The sequence below is a fragment of the Oncorhynchus mykiss genome, chromosome 20, assembly GCF_057628025.1.
Source record: "Oncorhynchus mykiss isolate SJ-2025 chromosome 20, ASM5762802v1, whole genome shotgun sequence".
In the NCBI taxonomy this organism is placed as follows: Eukaryota; Metazoa; Chordata; class Actinopteri; order Salmoniformes; family Salmonidae; genus Oncorhynchus; species Oncorhynchus mykiss.
In genome coordinates this window covers 21,561,560-21,575,786 of record NC_143041.1, presented here as the reverse complement: position 1 = coordinate 21,575,786, position 14,227 = coordinate 21,561,560, and the positions used below count along the sequence as shown (strand labels likewise).

At 41.7% G+C, this 14,227-nt stretch overlaps 2 protein-coding genes across 2 annotated transcripts; one reads left to right on the top strand and one right to left on the bottom strand.

Annotated features, from left to right (window-relative positions):
* Positions 1–265: 265 nt before the first annotated feature.
* LOC100135885 (glucose-6-phosphatase catalytic subunit 1) lies at positions 266–5,805 on the bottom strand. Its single transcript, XM_021575943.3, has 5 exons — positions 5,337–5,805; positions 5,045–5,154; positions 3,580–3,685; positions 3,140–3,255; positions 266–2,624 (listed from the first exon to the last, which is right to left on the bottom strand). Exons 1-5 carry the CDS (start codon positions 5,552–5,554, stop codon positions 2,116–2,118), a joined length of 1,059 nt encoding a protein of 352 aa, XP_021431618.1. The 5' UTR covers positions 5,555–5,805; the 3' UTR covers positions 266–2,115.
* A 187-nt stretch (positions 5,806–5,992) lies between these two features.
* On the top strand, positions 5,993–10,692 carry LOC110499065 (glucose-6-phosphatase catalytic subunit 1). Its single transcript, XM_021575942.3, has 5 exons — positions 5,993–7,507; positions 7,768–7,877; positions 8,868–8,979; positions 9,405–9,520; positions 9,635–10,692. The coding sequence occupies exons 1-5, from the start codon at positions 7,278–7,280 to the stop codon at positions 10,141–10,143; spliced, it is 1,077 nt and encodes a 358-aa protein (XP_021431617.1). The 5' UTR covers positions 5,993–7,277; the 3' UTR covers positions 10,144–10,692.
* The last annotated feature ends 3,535 nt before the right edge of the window (positions 10,693–14,227 follow it).

Sequence of the window (14,227 nt, the reverse complement as noted above, 5' to 3'; positions counted from 1 at the left end):
AAACAATAAGGTATGAATAATAAAATAAAAAAAGTTATTAATGTATAAATGACCAGTTACCATAGATGACCTATTAATTACCGAATATTCCAGTAACTTTGGTAGCTTTGCAACCCTAGGATGGATGGATGTACAGTATTATGTCACCATAGGAAATATGCATGTCCGTCACAATACTAGTCTCTGATAGGCTGGATTGTCACCGACTTGATACTGGGGTCAAGTTAAGGTGATTTTGTACGATAGTGTTGACATGTGACAATGCATATTAAAGTCCTGTCTTTATTGATTATTGCTGGTATGTTTGTTTGAAACAGTATAATGGGTATGTATCACTAATATACAGATGCACACAAAAAAGTACTGCTCTTTGAACCGCCATGCCCAAAACACCCAACATCAGTGGCCATGAGGTACAGAGAACGAGTGTTGCTTTGCATTGAGCTGAGGAATGATGGCCTAGTAGTTAATGTTTAATGCCTGGCTCTGGTGAAAATTTAATCAGCATTGGCATTTTGGAAAAACAAGACACAGAGAAGAAAAGCTGGACCGAAGCTTTCTCGGAAGAACAATCAAACTCAAAAGTATAAACACCTCTGTCTGATTTTACTCACTAATTCATCTCTGCAAACTTGTTCACAATATCTAGTAAATACAAAACACAAAAATTGTCAAACACTTTAACTTCTTCAAATCAACCAGGTTACCTGCCATATTACAAACTTTTTAGATGCTTGATCATATTCACCACCTGTGCATAACCATATCCATCTATAAGTCTTGAATGTATAGGATTCCATCAGAAGCTACACTGCAGCATCTACAGGGATAGGCAACTGGTGGCCCGCGGGATGCATACGGCCCGTGGACCAATTTAAAATCAGGGTGGGGGGGGGGGACTCGGTCAGGGTCTCAACTAAGAGTTAGAATAATACAATACAAGGTTCAATTTTGGAATTTAGTTGTGCATCAGCAGTCTCTTAATTAGCTCATGTCATTGGTAAATTAGTCTAGCTAAATTAGTCTAGCTATCTGAACTTGTAGTAAGCAATTACCGACCAGGGTGAGGCCCATTGATCATAAGTCATCAAATTAAAAACTGCAAACATTTGCCTCCACCCTATGGCAAAATGTTTAGAATTGCTTGAAATGCGCTCTACAACTGCAAAATCTTCTCTCCGCCACAGTGTGGATGTGTGGGTACGCAGACCCACGAGCCACTGCAGCCCCTCATAATGACTCCAGACCCCCATCATAGTTGCACATCCCTGACATGCAGTGCCTTCGGGAAGTACTCACACCCCTTGACATTTTTCCCAAAACATTTTGTCAAAGACTGAATTTAAAATTGATTAAATTGAGATTTTTGGTCACTAGCCTACACAATACCACATGGTCTTGAGTTCAACCCCTTTGTTATGGCAAGCCTAAATATACATTGGCAAACATTTACAAAAAATATGTTTTCACTTTGTCATTATGAGGTATTGTGTGAGATAAAAATAAATACATGTAATCCATTTTCAATTTAAGCTGTAACACAACAATATGTGGAAGAAATCAAGGTGTATGAATACTGTCTGAAAGCACTGTACCTCTGTACTATCTACCTCTGTACTAAATGTGGTGCTGTTATCTCAAAACAGTCCTTCTGCATTGTAAAACAATTTTACAATATGTTGTGATTTTTGTAAAATGACTGACATGGCCCCGTAGAGGCCCCCAGGGGCCAAATCTGTGGTGTTTCCATTTCTTAATCCTTTCGGGGGACATCAATGTACCTATGTAGCATATTTGGTGCTGTTATCACAAAACAGTCATTCCGAATTGTTAAACAGTATTACAATATGTTGGCATTTTGTAAAATGTCTGCTGTGGCCCCAGGGGCCAAATCTGTGGGGGCTCCATATATACTGTAAATATTTTCAGGGTACATACCTCTGTAACACATTTGGTGCAGTTATATCAAAACACTACTTCTGAATTGTAAAATGTTGTGTTACTTTCAGTGGCCATTTTGTAAGATGGCTGCCATGGCCTGATATGTAAATAATTTCAGGGTACATAAATCTACCTCTGCAAAATTTGGTGCTTTTATCATAAAGTGAACTGTTGTTATGAAAATTTCAGCTTAGCCGCCCCACTACCTGGGAAGATCCAGGAGAGTCCTCCGGGAACCAGAGCTGTGGGAATGAAGAGAGCAGCAGCACTCTTACTAAATGACAACACATAGAACATTGCCTGGTCTCTCGAGGAGAACGTCAAGCCATCCAAAATCTGTAGCAACAATAAAGAGACAGTGATACACCCCACCCTGAAGGGGATGCTGCTGTTCTTGTTCTCGGTGTAGAGGGGTGAGTGCAGGCCCAGGCCCAGGCCAAACAGGGTGCCCATGTTGCGCAGGAGGCTGGCGAAAGGAGTGGAGTCCATGTAGACCCACTCGGCTCTCACACACCACTTCTGGGCTTTCTCCAGGGACCACAGCAGGTCCACGCCTATAGCTTTCAGTAGCTCGTAGAAGCCCACAGCAAAGGAGAGCAGAAAGAGGGTGGTGTAGAAGTACTTCTTCAGACTGGCTCCATAGATCCACTGCACTCTGGAGAAGGCCTCAGCCACCATGATACCTGCCATGGATATAGACAAGAACATTTTAGAACAAAATCAAAACCCGATACCCCTCTTACACTGTAAAGAACAATCTAGTTGTTTTACAGTAACTTACTGGCAGCCAGTAACTGTAAAATGCAAGTTTTAGTATTTTACCATGAATTCGAAAGAAGATTTGGTTTAATAGCACATTGCTGTAAAGGTTTTGTAAAATATTTACTGTAAAAGGTACAGTATGTTACTGTAAATTCCAAAGAAACTTGGGTTTAACAGTACATTACTGTAAAGTTTAATGTCTGTCAGTATGTTACTGTAAAAACAACAGGATTATTTTACAGTGTACTTGCTGATCCAAACCAAGCCCATCCGAGCTGTACTGTGCCGGCCTGGCTGCGCATTCACCACAGTTCCTGGAAAGGACGACAACTTGAAAGGAAAATAACCAAGCCTACACAGTATGATTCAGGTTAGCACAACCTGCTAGGGGTACAAGCTGCATCTTGAAATCTCAGTCAAGCCCTGGTTCTCTGACCTGTGATGACCCCACTGATGACCTGGTGTGGGAAGTGGGCAGCCATGTAGACTCTGGACATGCACACCAACAGCTCTACTGTACACAGCAGCATCCAGAGCCCCACCTGCAAGAACCTGGGGAAGAACAAGACACTAAGGCCCTGCTCCAAAACAACAATATATCTTACCCCCTAACCAAGTTTTTGTTTACAGATTTGTCCTCCAAAAAATATATTTGAGGTCCAGAAAAAGGGCAGTTAATTGAAAATATATAAGTCCAACATTTCTACATACTTTCTATCTACAGTAGTTTCAGATGTTCGACGCATAACATCGGCTGGCAGGCCATAGTTTTCCCACCCCCTGTCCTAACCTCTAGGCACTTTGTGTGGATCTGAAAGCACTGAATTGGGTATAAGCAGTAACAACACTATTGACTCCACTTCTCTTTTGACCCACCTGTACAGGAGAGGGGGGAACCGCCTTTCTGTCGCCACTGAGAAGACAGCTGTTATCATCACGTACCACACCCCAGACGAGCCCATGGCATGACCCGAAGGGCTTCCTATTAAAAACAGCACACTTTGGCTTCATGAACCATTTTGGATATAAGCGTTGGCTAATGCACACACATATCTGGCTACCAGGGATATGATGAACATCTGGGCAAAGTCCCTTTGTTCAGCAGCTATTGTCTGCATTATTTTCCCATCATCACATTACACCTCTTTCCCATCCCTGTTTGGTTGTCTTATTTAGACAGTGGACACACACCCTGAAGATGCAATTAGCTAAACAACAATTACACACTACACTACCCACTGAATTCCTTTCCAGATAAGATTATTCTCTTATGTATTTACCCTGCGGAATGGGAATCGATAAGTGCAAAGGTGTTATGGCCCTATAGTACTGGTATCAGTCATTTATGACATACAGGCCAAGCAAATAATGCCTTGTAAGAATTCACAGATGAGTAGGTAAACCACCACTTTCCTCCGAATTATTGGCCAACGTGAAATCATTGATAAACAAACTGGACGATCTACGATTGAGACCATCCTACCAATGGGACATTAAAAACTGTAATATCTAATGTTTCACAGAGACGTAGCTGAACAACAATACGGGTAATATAGAGCTGGCTGGCTTCTCTGTGCATTGGCAGGACAGAGCAGCTACGTTTGGTAAGACGAGGGGCAGGGGTGTGACTCTATTTGTCAATAACTGCTGGTGCGCGATGTCTAATATTGAAGAAGTCTCGAGGTATTGATCGCCGAAGGTAGAAACCTCATGATAAGCACTAGACCACCCACAACTATGTGGACAAACACAACTCCAAAACCATCATTAAGTTTGCTGACGACACAACAGTGTTAGGCTTGATCAACAACAATGATGAGACAGCCTAAAGGGAGGAGGTTAGAGACCTGTAAGTGTGATGCCAGGACAACAACCTCTCTCTCCCTCAATGTGAGCAAGACAATGGAGCTGATTGTGGACTATAGGAAAAGCAGGGCCGAACAGGCCCTCATTAACATCGACGAGGCTGAAGTGGAGAGGGTCGAGAGTTTCAAGTTCCTTGGTGTCCACATCAATAACGAACTCTCACGGTCCAAACACACCAAGACTGTTGTGAAGAGGGCACAAAAACACCTTTTCCCCCTCAGGAGACTGAAAAGATTCGACATTGGTCCCCAGATCCTCAAAAAGTTCTACATCTGCACCATCGAGAGCATCCTGACCGGTTGCATCACCGCCTGGTATGGCAACTGCTCGGAGTCTGACCATAAGGGTAGTACGTAAGCCCCCCCCCCCCCCCCCATTTGAATTGAATAATGCTTCCACTTGCCAAGACTGCTAATATCTTGAGGTGTATTGAGTGATAATCATGCTAGACTCTGGCACACATGGCATTGCCTACCTGGTCCAGTTTCACAGGTGATAGGGAATTGTTTTAAGGCAGGGGCTGGATCTGTCCCATAGAAGCGGGTATCATGGACCCACCAATAGGGTCTCTCTCCAAATAGAACCCTGCCATGGAGAGGGAACATCACTCAACTCTTTGAAAGTCCCGACTTTAATATATAATGACAATTTCAGTTTTAAATTATGTTCAAGTCACCGTACGTTTTTGTTAATGTGTACTAAATCGCAATGTGTACCAAAATCCATGAAAAACAAATGACAGAAAACCAATTTAATCCGTTCCTTACCACTTCATGACCAGGTTGAGCCAGTCCCCGATGACAGCCACCCAGATGAGCTTTACACCCACGTCCCTGCGCAGATGAAACCAGACTGGGAAGAAACAAAAGAAGGTGGTATGCAGGTCAGCCACTGTAGAGGCTAGGCTAAACCAGCCCTCATAATGCCCATACTGGGTCTGCAGATGGATGGCCACTTCCACCCCCCAGCTGTGGAAAAGATCCATGACTGTGGTGTGGATCCAGATCAGTCCCCAGGGAAGATACACCAAAGCTGGGCGAGGATTGGAGAATGGTCAGAAGCGGTCCTCTTGAGCTCCAGGACTGTCATGCAGTCTGTTGTTCCCACTGGACTTTATTCAAGGTTAGGGCATTTGTTTGCTTCCAGGAGGTTGTTGCAGACACACTCTGTAACCTTTAGCCTGCACATGGGCAGACTTGGTGATTTGGAGGCCAGTCTGAGGCCCCTGGCCTAAGTGATATTTGGTTAACCCTACCCCACCTTGTGGGCAAAACATTTGACTGGCGGTGGAGATTAAAAATATATATATATAATTTTAAAGTACATTTCCAGCAATTCTACACATTTTGCTATGAGTAGAGAAAATGTTGCAGTTTTAAAGCTAATTTCCCAGAAATTCTACATATTTTGCCTTGACTTATGCCATGTTCATACTATATATGGTTGCCTAATGGTAAGTCCGCCACTGAGCCTACACCCCTCCTCCTGCTCCCAAAAGTAGTAAACAGAGGTGGTCTGCTCTGGAGTGATACGCTAGCCCCTGAAACAGGATGACTGTGCAATGGTGAGTGAATGTTTTTCCACTTCAGGACTATACGTCTCTTGGTGAAGATTGTAGCAAGGACACTTCAAGTAGTCCAATGAAAATTGATTGACCTATCTATGTCTCACTACTTCAACCACATCCATCATTGGCATGTGAAACGAATGGAACTCAATCCATTGAAAATTCACTATTGACTTTGTGACCTGCTATAATGATGTCAGTTCATTTGCTATTTCCTTCCCAGATAAAACCCTGGCTTGGGGGTTGCCTTATCTGACTTATTTACAGTACAGTGAGTACCATATCTAGGACCTAGTGTTATTGGTAAGTTATCTTCTCAGCATCTCCTGAGTAAGTCCAAAACCATTTAATGATTGATTCCTTTATGTAACCGACCAGGTGGGCTAGCTGCAGGATTCTGGCCAGACTAAATTTTTACAAAGTTGTCAGAAATGTATTATATAACTGACAGATTATGGTCTGCAAGTTGTCGAAGGATGGACGTATTTAGCGTATTGTATATATATTTGCCTTTTTGTAATTCAAATGTTTTTTTATTTCTTATTTTTTTAAATGTGTTGTTTAAAACTGGCCAAAAAGTGGGCTTAGGGAAGTCTGTGCATTTGTGTGACTCTTTTAGTCCCTATCTTATCCATTACATGGTCTTACAAGGACATCTTACTGTATTACACATAAAGCAGACTGTAGTGTAGTAAAACATTGGGTTTTCATTTCAATAGAGAAAAGCGAATGCAATGCATGTTTTCCACGCATCCCCTTGCTTGGCTTGTTTTGCCACAAATTGTATTGTGGAGGCTATTTGTTGGGTTTTTAATTTGAATTCCACCAGTCAATCATAAATTAAGTATTTTTGGCTCCATTTCAGGGTGAGAGACACAGAGACACTGATTGACAATTGTTTTTACCTGTCCTTTGTACTTATTTGTATGGCCTCTATCCTTAGTACAACCCTCCCAAACACCCCTGCCCCGCTGTGTTTTATTACACGTGCAAGGTCCAAAGATCAGGCTGTACATGCCTGTGGGTGGTGGGACCCTCGGGTATAAAAACAACAGGCAGACTCATGCATACAGTGCTCTCATACCCCATCACATCTCACATTGGCTTTCTAGACTGACAATTCCCTAGGGACAGTTCGAAAATGGAGGCAGTCATGGATGCCATGCAGGGCTATGGGGTGAGCACCACTAATTACCTTCAGACCAACTATAAGGACGCCCAGGGTTTGTTCCTGTGGGTGTCCTGGGCTGCTGACCTCAGGAACACCTTCTTCATCTTCTTCCCTCTCTGGTTCCACCTGCGGGAGTCAGTGGGCATCAAGCTCATCTGGGTGGCAGTGATCGGCGACTGGCTCAACCTGGTCTTCAAGTGGTGAGTCGTACTGCCTATGAATGTGTTCTGTGGGGTTTATGCATGTGTTATGAAGTCATTTATATTGGTACCCTTCAAATAAACGGTTACTGGGATACCAATTCAGAACTTGATCAAATGTGTCCCTTCGGCTACATCTGGCACATTGACATGTCGATAAATGTGCACAGTCCCTGTCAATTTAATTGAAATAAAATGCAACCGACTGAAATTCCCCACATTCATCTTAATTCTAAGTGGCTTGTGCTTTCCTTCTTAAGGATTCTGTTTGGCGAGAGGCCGTATTGGTGGGTCCATGAAACACCTTACTACAGCAATACCACTGCACCTCACATTGAACAGTACCCAATGACCTGTGAAACTGGCCCAGGTAAGAAGCATCACTTTACTTCCATATACTTCTACCGTAGTGCTTTTATGACATGAAATATACACTCCCCTATGCATTTATTTGGAAAGTGAAGCAACTTTTCATTTGGCTTTATACTCCAGCATTTTGGATTTGAGATCAGATTTTTCATATGAGGTGACAGTACAGAATGTCACCTTTTATTTGAGGGTATTTTCATACATATCTGTTTTACCATTTAGAAATGAAAGCACTTTATGTATCTAACCCCCCCCCCCCCAATTTGAAAGTGTCATAAGTATTTGGACAAATTCACTGTGAGAGTATGTTCATACATAGCTGTTTTAGCATTTGGAAATGAAACCACTTTATTGAAAGCACTTCACAAACATTTTTACGCAAAATGACACAATACATTATTTACCATTCATTTCTATTGGGCACAACATAATCCGAAATGCAACCAAAACAAACTGCAAATCCTTCCAACAAGTATCTAATCAAAAGTTTTGTATTTGGTCCCGTATTACATCAAGCTTGTGACTGCAATTTCTTTGGATGCATTTGCAGTTTTTGGTTGTGTTTTAGATTATGTTGTGCCCAATAGAAATGAATGGTAATTAATGTATTGCGTCATTTAGGAGTCACTCAACAAAACACTTTCATTTCTAAACGGTAAAACAAATATGTATGAAAATACCCTCATATTAAAGTTCACATTCTGTGCTGTTGCCTCATATGACGCCTCATTTTCCTCAAAACATTTGATCTAAAATCCAAAATGCTGGAGTATAGAGCCAAATTAAAAGTTTTCGCTTCACTGTCGAAAGAAAAGTTTATGGGAGTGATATGCTATGATTCAGTGAAAACAGCCAACGTTTTATAAGTAATGATGTTGAGAATATTCATGGTTTACGATATTGTACAGTATTGTGTTGGATTTTCATTTTACCTGAATAAAGTGCTATGGCCATTGACTGAAGTATGCCTTTCTGTCTGCATGCCTGGTAGGCAGTCCCTCTGGCCACGCTATGGGAGCTGCAGGCGTCTACTACACACTGGTTACTTCCATTCTAGCCATCATGCTGACCAAGAATAAGACGGGATCTTCCTCCAAGGGCCTGTAAGTTCCAGAACATTCAACCCCTCTTGTCCTCAATGATCTTGTTCTTGTTTGCCATTTTTCGTTCAGTGCTTGTCAGTTTTATGCTACTTGTCTGTGCAGCACTGTAGTTGATGATTTACCCTGAAAACTAACTGAAGTTAGTTAGTCGAAGGGAAGGGGATGTGCAAAAGATTCCATTCGAGTGGTTTTGTTGTAAAATCAAAGGAAGCAACAGTCGATTAAAATGATTACATGTATCAGTAGAAGCCTATTCACCTCTAGTGACACAGGAAAAACAAATTCCCCTGCTGTGAATAATATTTATTTGCACATTTACTGGTATTCACGATTTCTTATACAGTCTCTTAACAGCCAGACAGATTTCAAAATGCCTAAAGATGCATTTGCTGATGGTTCCTCTCCCTCTCCCCTTGTCTGGGCAGGTATCTACGGGGCACTCTGTGGGCGTTCTTCTGGGCGGTCCAGGTCTGTGTGTGTCTCTCCAGAGTCTTCATTGCTGCCCACTTCCCCCACCAAGTCATCTGTGGAGTAATCACAGGTCAGTATGAAGCCCTTATACCAGCCCTTATAACAACCCTCACAAATATGGCACAAAATGTGCAGATTGTTCAACTACATGATGTTAATATTACGTTTTCTATGTGATTTCCAGGTATGGTTGTGGCCGAGGCGTTCAACAGAACCCAGTGGATCTACGGAGCCAGTCTGAAGAAGTACTTCTACACCACCCTCTTTCTGCTCTCCATCGCTGTGGGCTTCTACGTGCTGCTGAAGGCTCTAGGCGTGGACCTGCTATGGACCCTGGAGAAAGCCCAGAAGTGGTGTGTGAGAGCCGAGTGGGTCCACATGGACTCCACTCCCTTCGCCAGCCTCCTGCGTAACATGGGCACCCTGTTTGGCCTGGGCCTGGGCCTGCACTCGCCCCTCTACACCGAGAGCAAGAACATCAGCGGCACGACCCTCTTTAGGACGGGATGTATCGTCACCTCGCTGCTCCTGCTGCACCTCTTTGACTCCTTCAAGCCCCCCACGCACACTGCCGCTGTCTTCTACCTGCTGTCTTTTTGTAAGAGCGCCACTGTCCCCCTGGCAACCGTCAGCATCATCCCCTACTGCGTGTCTGGAGCTCTGAGCAGCGTACAGAGCAAGAAGTATTTGTGAGGTCGTTGGCGGCCGACATGCACATAGTCTCGTGTATTCGGATATGACTCCAGAATTGAACCGTGCTGTAATCCTTAATCATTCCATGCATTGACTTTCTTCCCAAACTGCCCAAGCGATCAACAAGCCATTGTGGTCTTTGTCTACCCTACTTTCATCCAGTCACCCACCCTAAAGGTCTTATTTTCTTATCTACACACAGTGTGAACACTATGATGAAAGGATTATCCAGTGAATTACTCAGTGGCACTTTAGACACTGTGGTTTGATTGTATCAAAACTGATAATTTATAAGTAGTTCAGTGCAAACTCAGGAGTCCAGAAAGTTAATGTTCCTGTTTTGAAACGAGATAAAGCCGAATTAAATCCAGGAGAAAATGAGCCCAAAAGCTCTCTCAGGGACTTTAGTGGCCTGCTTTACAGTGCGTTCTAAGAATATGTTATACATTAATAACTTTGTTAATATTTGTTTTGTAACTGTATTTTTCCTGTTTTAATATATTTTTAGAAATTCTGTCAGATATTTATAATAAAAATCTTTCAAATATATCACTGACTATGTGCTAACACTAGTATGCATGGTTCTACATTCAGTTTTTAAATGTTTCCTATCATTAATGACACGTTACTGATAAACTATCAGCAAGTCCACAACACTTTGAAACTGCAGCAGTGGTAAAACTAAAATCATCACACTATCAGTGACATGCGTCTACAAAACAAGTACACATTGTAAAAAAATATACTATTTGTACAGTACATATAAACAGAGCCAAACCAGTGGTCATCAACCCTATATGGAGCCCTGGACTTTAGCCTCATGCTCACTGATAATCACTGATGACATAGGTCCACACGTCACACAGCCGTCACTCCCTGCAAGTACTTAGAACTGACAGCCATGGCTGAACCATCAATATTTGACTGCCGGGTTTTTAATCGATAGAGTCTGGCCTGCTTTTTGTTATGCATTTGGTTATGTATTTGCTAGCCTCAAAGCAGACACAATAAAAACGAATGTCCAAACGTATTTCATTAAATACACTGGCTCGCAGTTGGCATTTAATTTCTGTAAGGACCTCGCTTTGTGCACGGGGGACTTGTCATGCTGAATTAAGAAAGGGCCTTTCCCAAACTGTTGCCACAAAGTTGGAAGCACAGAATCACATAGAATGTTACTGTATGCTGTGGCATTAAGATTTCCCTTCACTGTAACTAAAGGGACTAAACCATCATCATCCACCAAACTTTACAGTTGGCAAAAAACTGGGGGGGACAAAAACACAATTTCAAAATGTGGTGGAACATGTCCCCCCGTCCCCAGGGAAAGTTGCGCCCCTGCCAACATGCAATGGTTTCTGAGAAGCTGAATTATATGGTTTTGCACTACACATAAGGTAATCCTGTCCCTGCTCATACCTAAGTGTTGCTGCATGTGGTCAAACCTCCGCTCCCAGTCCATCTTCAGTTGCACCTCCTGGCCCACCTATAGGACTGAACCCACAAAGCGCAAAGCCTCAGCCCCCTGCCATGTCACCTGCAGCACCGGCACATCCCCAATCAGCCCGCGGTCATCTGGCTGGAGATGGAAGATACTAGGTGTTAGCCTGTGTCCGACCACTTCCAGCCCACCTCAACAATGGTCCCATCCTTATCTCACCAGAAAGAGAGGGGTAGTTCAGTGACTTCAAAGATGATAGAGTTGATGCATTCTGGCCTTCCTGTATTTACCTGACCACCTCCCTCTGGAAACAATATGGTGTGTTGGAGCTCGACATTGAAGCCTTGAACTGTTTCTTTCTTCCTACTGATTTCTTCTTTCAGTTCACCAGGTGAGCAGGGGGACAAACTGATGTGACAAACTGCAGAGAGAAAGACAATTTGCCAACATCAAAATTATGATGACGGTCAGTTGAAAACACCTCATTTATGCCAAGGACTCTCGCCTTTGTAAACATTTAGCAGTGGTAGCCACAGAACCGACAATACGTTCAGATTCTTCAGCTACCAGTAGTAGCTACAGATGTAGGATATTAATTTGACCACTCTGTGGCAGGATAACTTTACTGCAATGAAGGAAATGTCAAACTTGTAGTGTATTTGAGGTCTAAAAAGGTTTCTGAAGCTTGTAATTTCCACTTAGAAATTTCTGACTTGATTTTCCTTACGAAAAATATGTCAACACTTACAAAAATGTCCATTAATTATAATTCACATATTAATGAACATTTCTTGTTGCTGCAGGATTACTTTCCTGCTGTAGCAAACTGTCTCAAATTAAGATCCTACATCTGTTTCATACATCAAAAAGACGGATATGAATTAACCAGTGCCCACTTGTGGCTGTTCGGCTACAAAACAATACCAGGACTAGGCTACATTACATTTCTTGACGCAGAAAAACATAGCAAATGCACACATCTAACTGCGATTAGGCTACTGCATGTATAAAGTTGTCAATGAAAAATCAGACATATTCTTAATTTCAATGTGCAGTCACTACTCACAAAAAGTCATTGGAATGAGCATGTGCGTTGGGACGTTAAACACAACTTAGACCCATGTCTGTTAGGTCTGGCTGGCTGGCTTGATTTATTGTGTGGCTAACATGCTTTTTGATTGACGTTTCTTCATGGCATTGGAAGACTAGACATTGTGTAAGAAATGTCTCTCTGCCTCTCAACAACTAGCTAGCTAACTAAAGTAGGCCACACACAAAAAGAGGACTGTAAGTTACTGTAAGTTACTGTAAGAATGTTAGCTAGCTAGCTAGCTCATGCTAACTGTAGTCTAATGTTGGCTTGTTACTTTTCAGCTAGCACCTTTTCAGCTAAAAAGCTCCTGACTGTGCCAATTCTTAAAAAAAGCACAAGGCAAACAAATATTATGTTACTCTCTCTCAAACCTCGTACATGTAAAAGTCCTTTTGACACTGAAATGCCATATTTAAAGCTGCAATATGTAACTTTTTGGGCGACCCGAATAAATTGGCATAGAAGTGTCAGTTATAGATCTGCCATCCTCATTGAAAGCAAGTCTAAGAAGTGGTAGATCTGTGCTATGTGCACTATTTCTATTCTTCCTGCGCTTAAGTAGATTTTCAGCATTTTTACTTTCGGTTTGGTACACAAGCTTCAAACAGCTGAAAATACAATATTTTTTGTTATGGAAAATATATTTCACCGCAGTTTAGACGGTAAAATGATTCTCTACACTATACTTGCTTGTTTTGTCACAAACTGAAATTAGGCGAACTATTAGAAATTTAGCAACATGGAAATGGCAGAGCGATTTTAAAGAAACATAATGTCATAAATCCAAGGTACACTCAGTAGCTCTATTTTAGATCCCTGTAATATGGATGTGTTTATTAAATTAACTGGTCTATGCAGTAGCTCAATAGCCAGAACTGTCTGCGTTCTTTCGGCAGCAAAGAAACAAAAGCAACAGTAGCTAGTATTTCCGATTTCAGGTTCTGCCTTCTAAATAAAAGCCTTTGAAAATACTTTTCAAACAAGAATGGGTTATAGCAGGAATATGAGATTTTACTTTTGAAGATAGCCGACACCTACAGGTTAAACTCAAATAAAGCATACTACCTATACGATCTAATGTTTTCTGCAAGCGGTTCAATTGCCATTGCAAACAGGAGGGGGGAGAGAGGACATCCCTGTCTTGTGTCCCGTACTAAAGTAATTTAATTCAATAGTGTATTATATGTGTATATTTTTGCTTTAAGATATTTTATAATATTTTTATTAGATGTATTATTTCAGCTGGAAAGTTTTGAATAGAAAAGGCCATTTATGACAACGTATTTTCAGCAACAACAGCCATTCAATCTATATCTTGTTTTTTAGAATTCAACTGAATCATGTTCTTGTATTCGTTTGTAAGTTTATATTTGTAATACACCCTGTTTGATTGATATGTATCAAGTCTGGTAAAACTTTTGCCATTTTGTTGCTTAGGAGCTTTGTTATTTTATTGTCACAATTTATTAAACGTATGGGTCTGTAATACGTAGGGGACTCTACAGCTTTTACTTGTTTTATTATAACTGAAATAGCTGTCTGATACATGG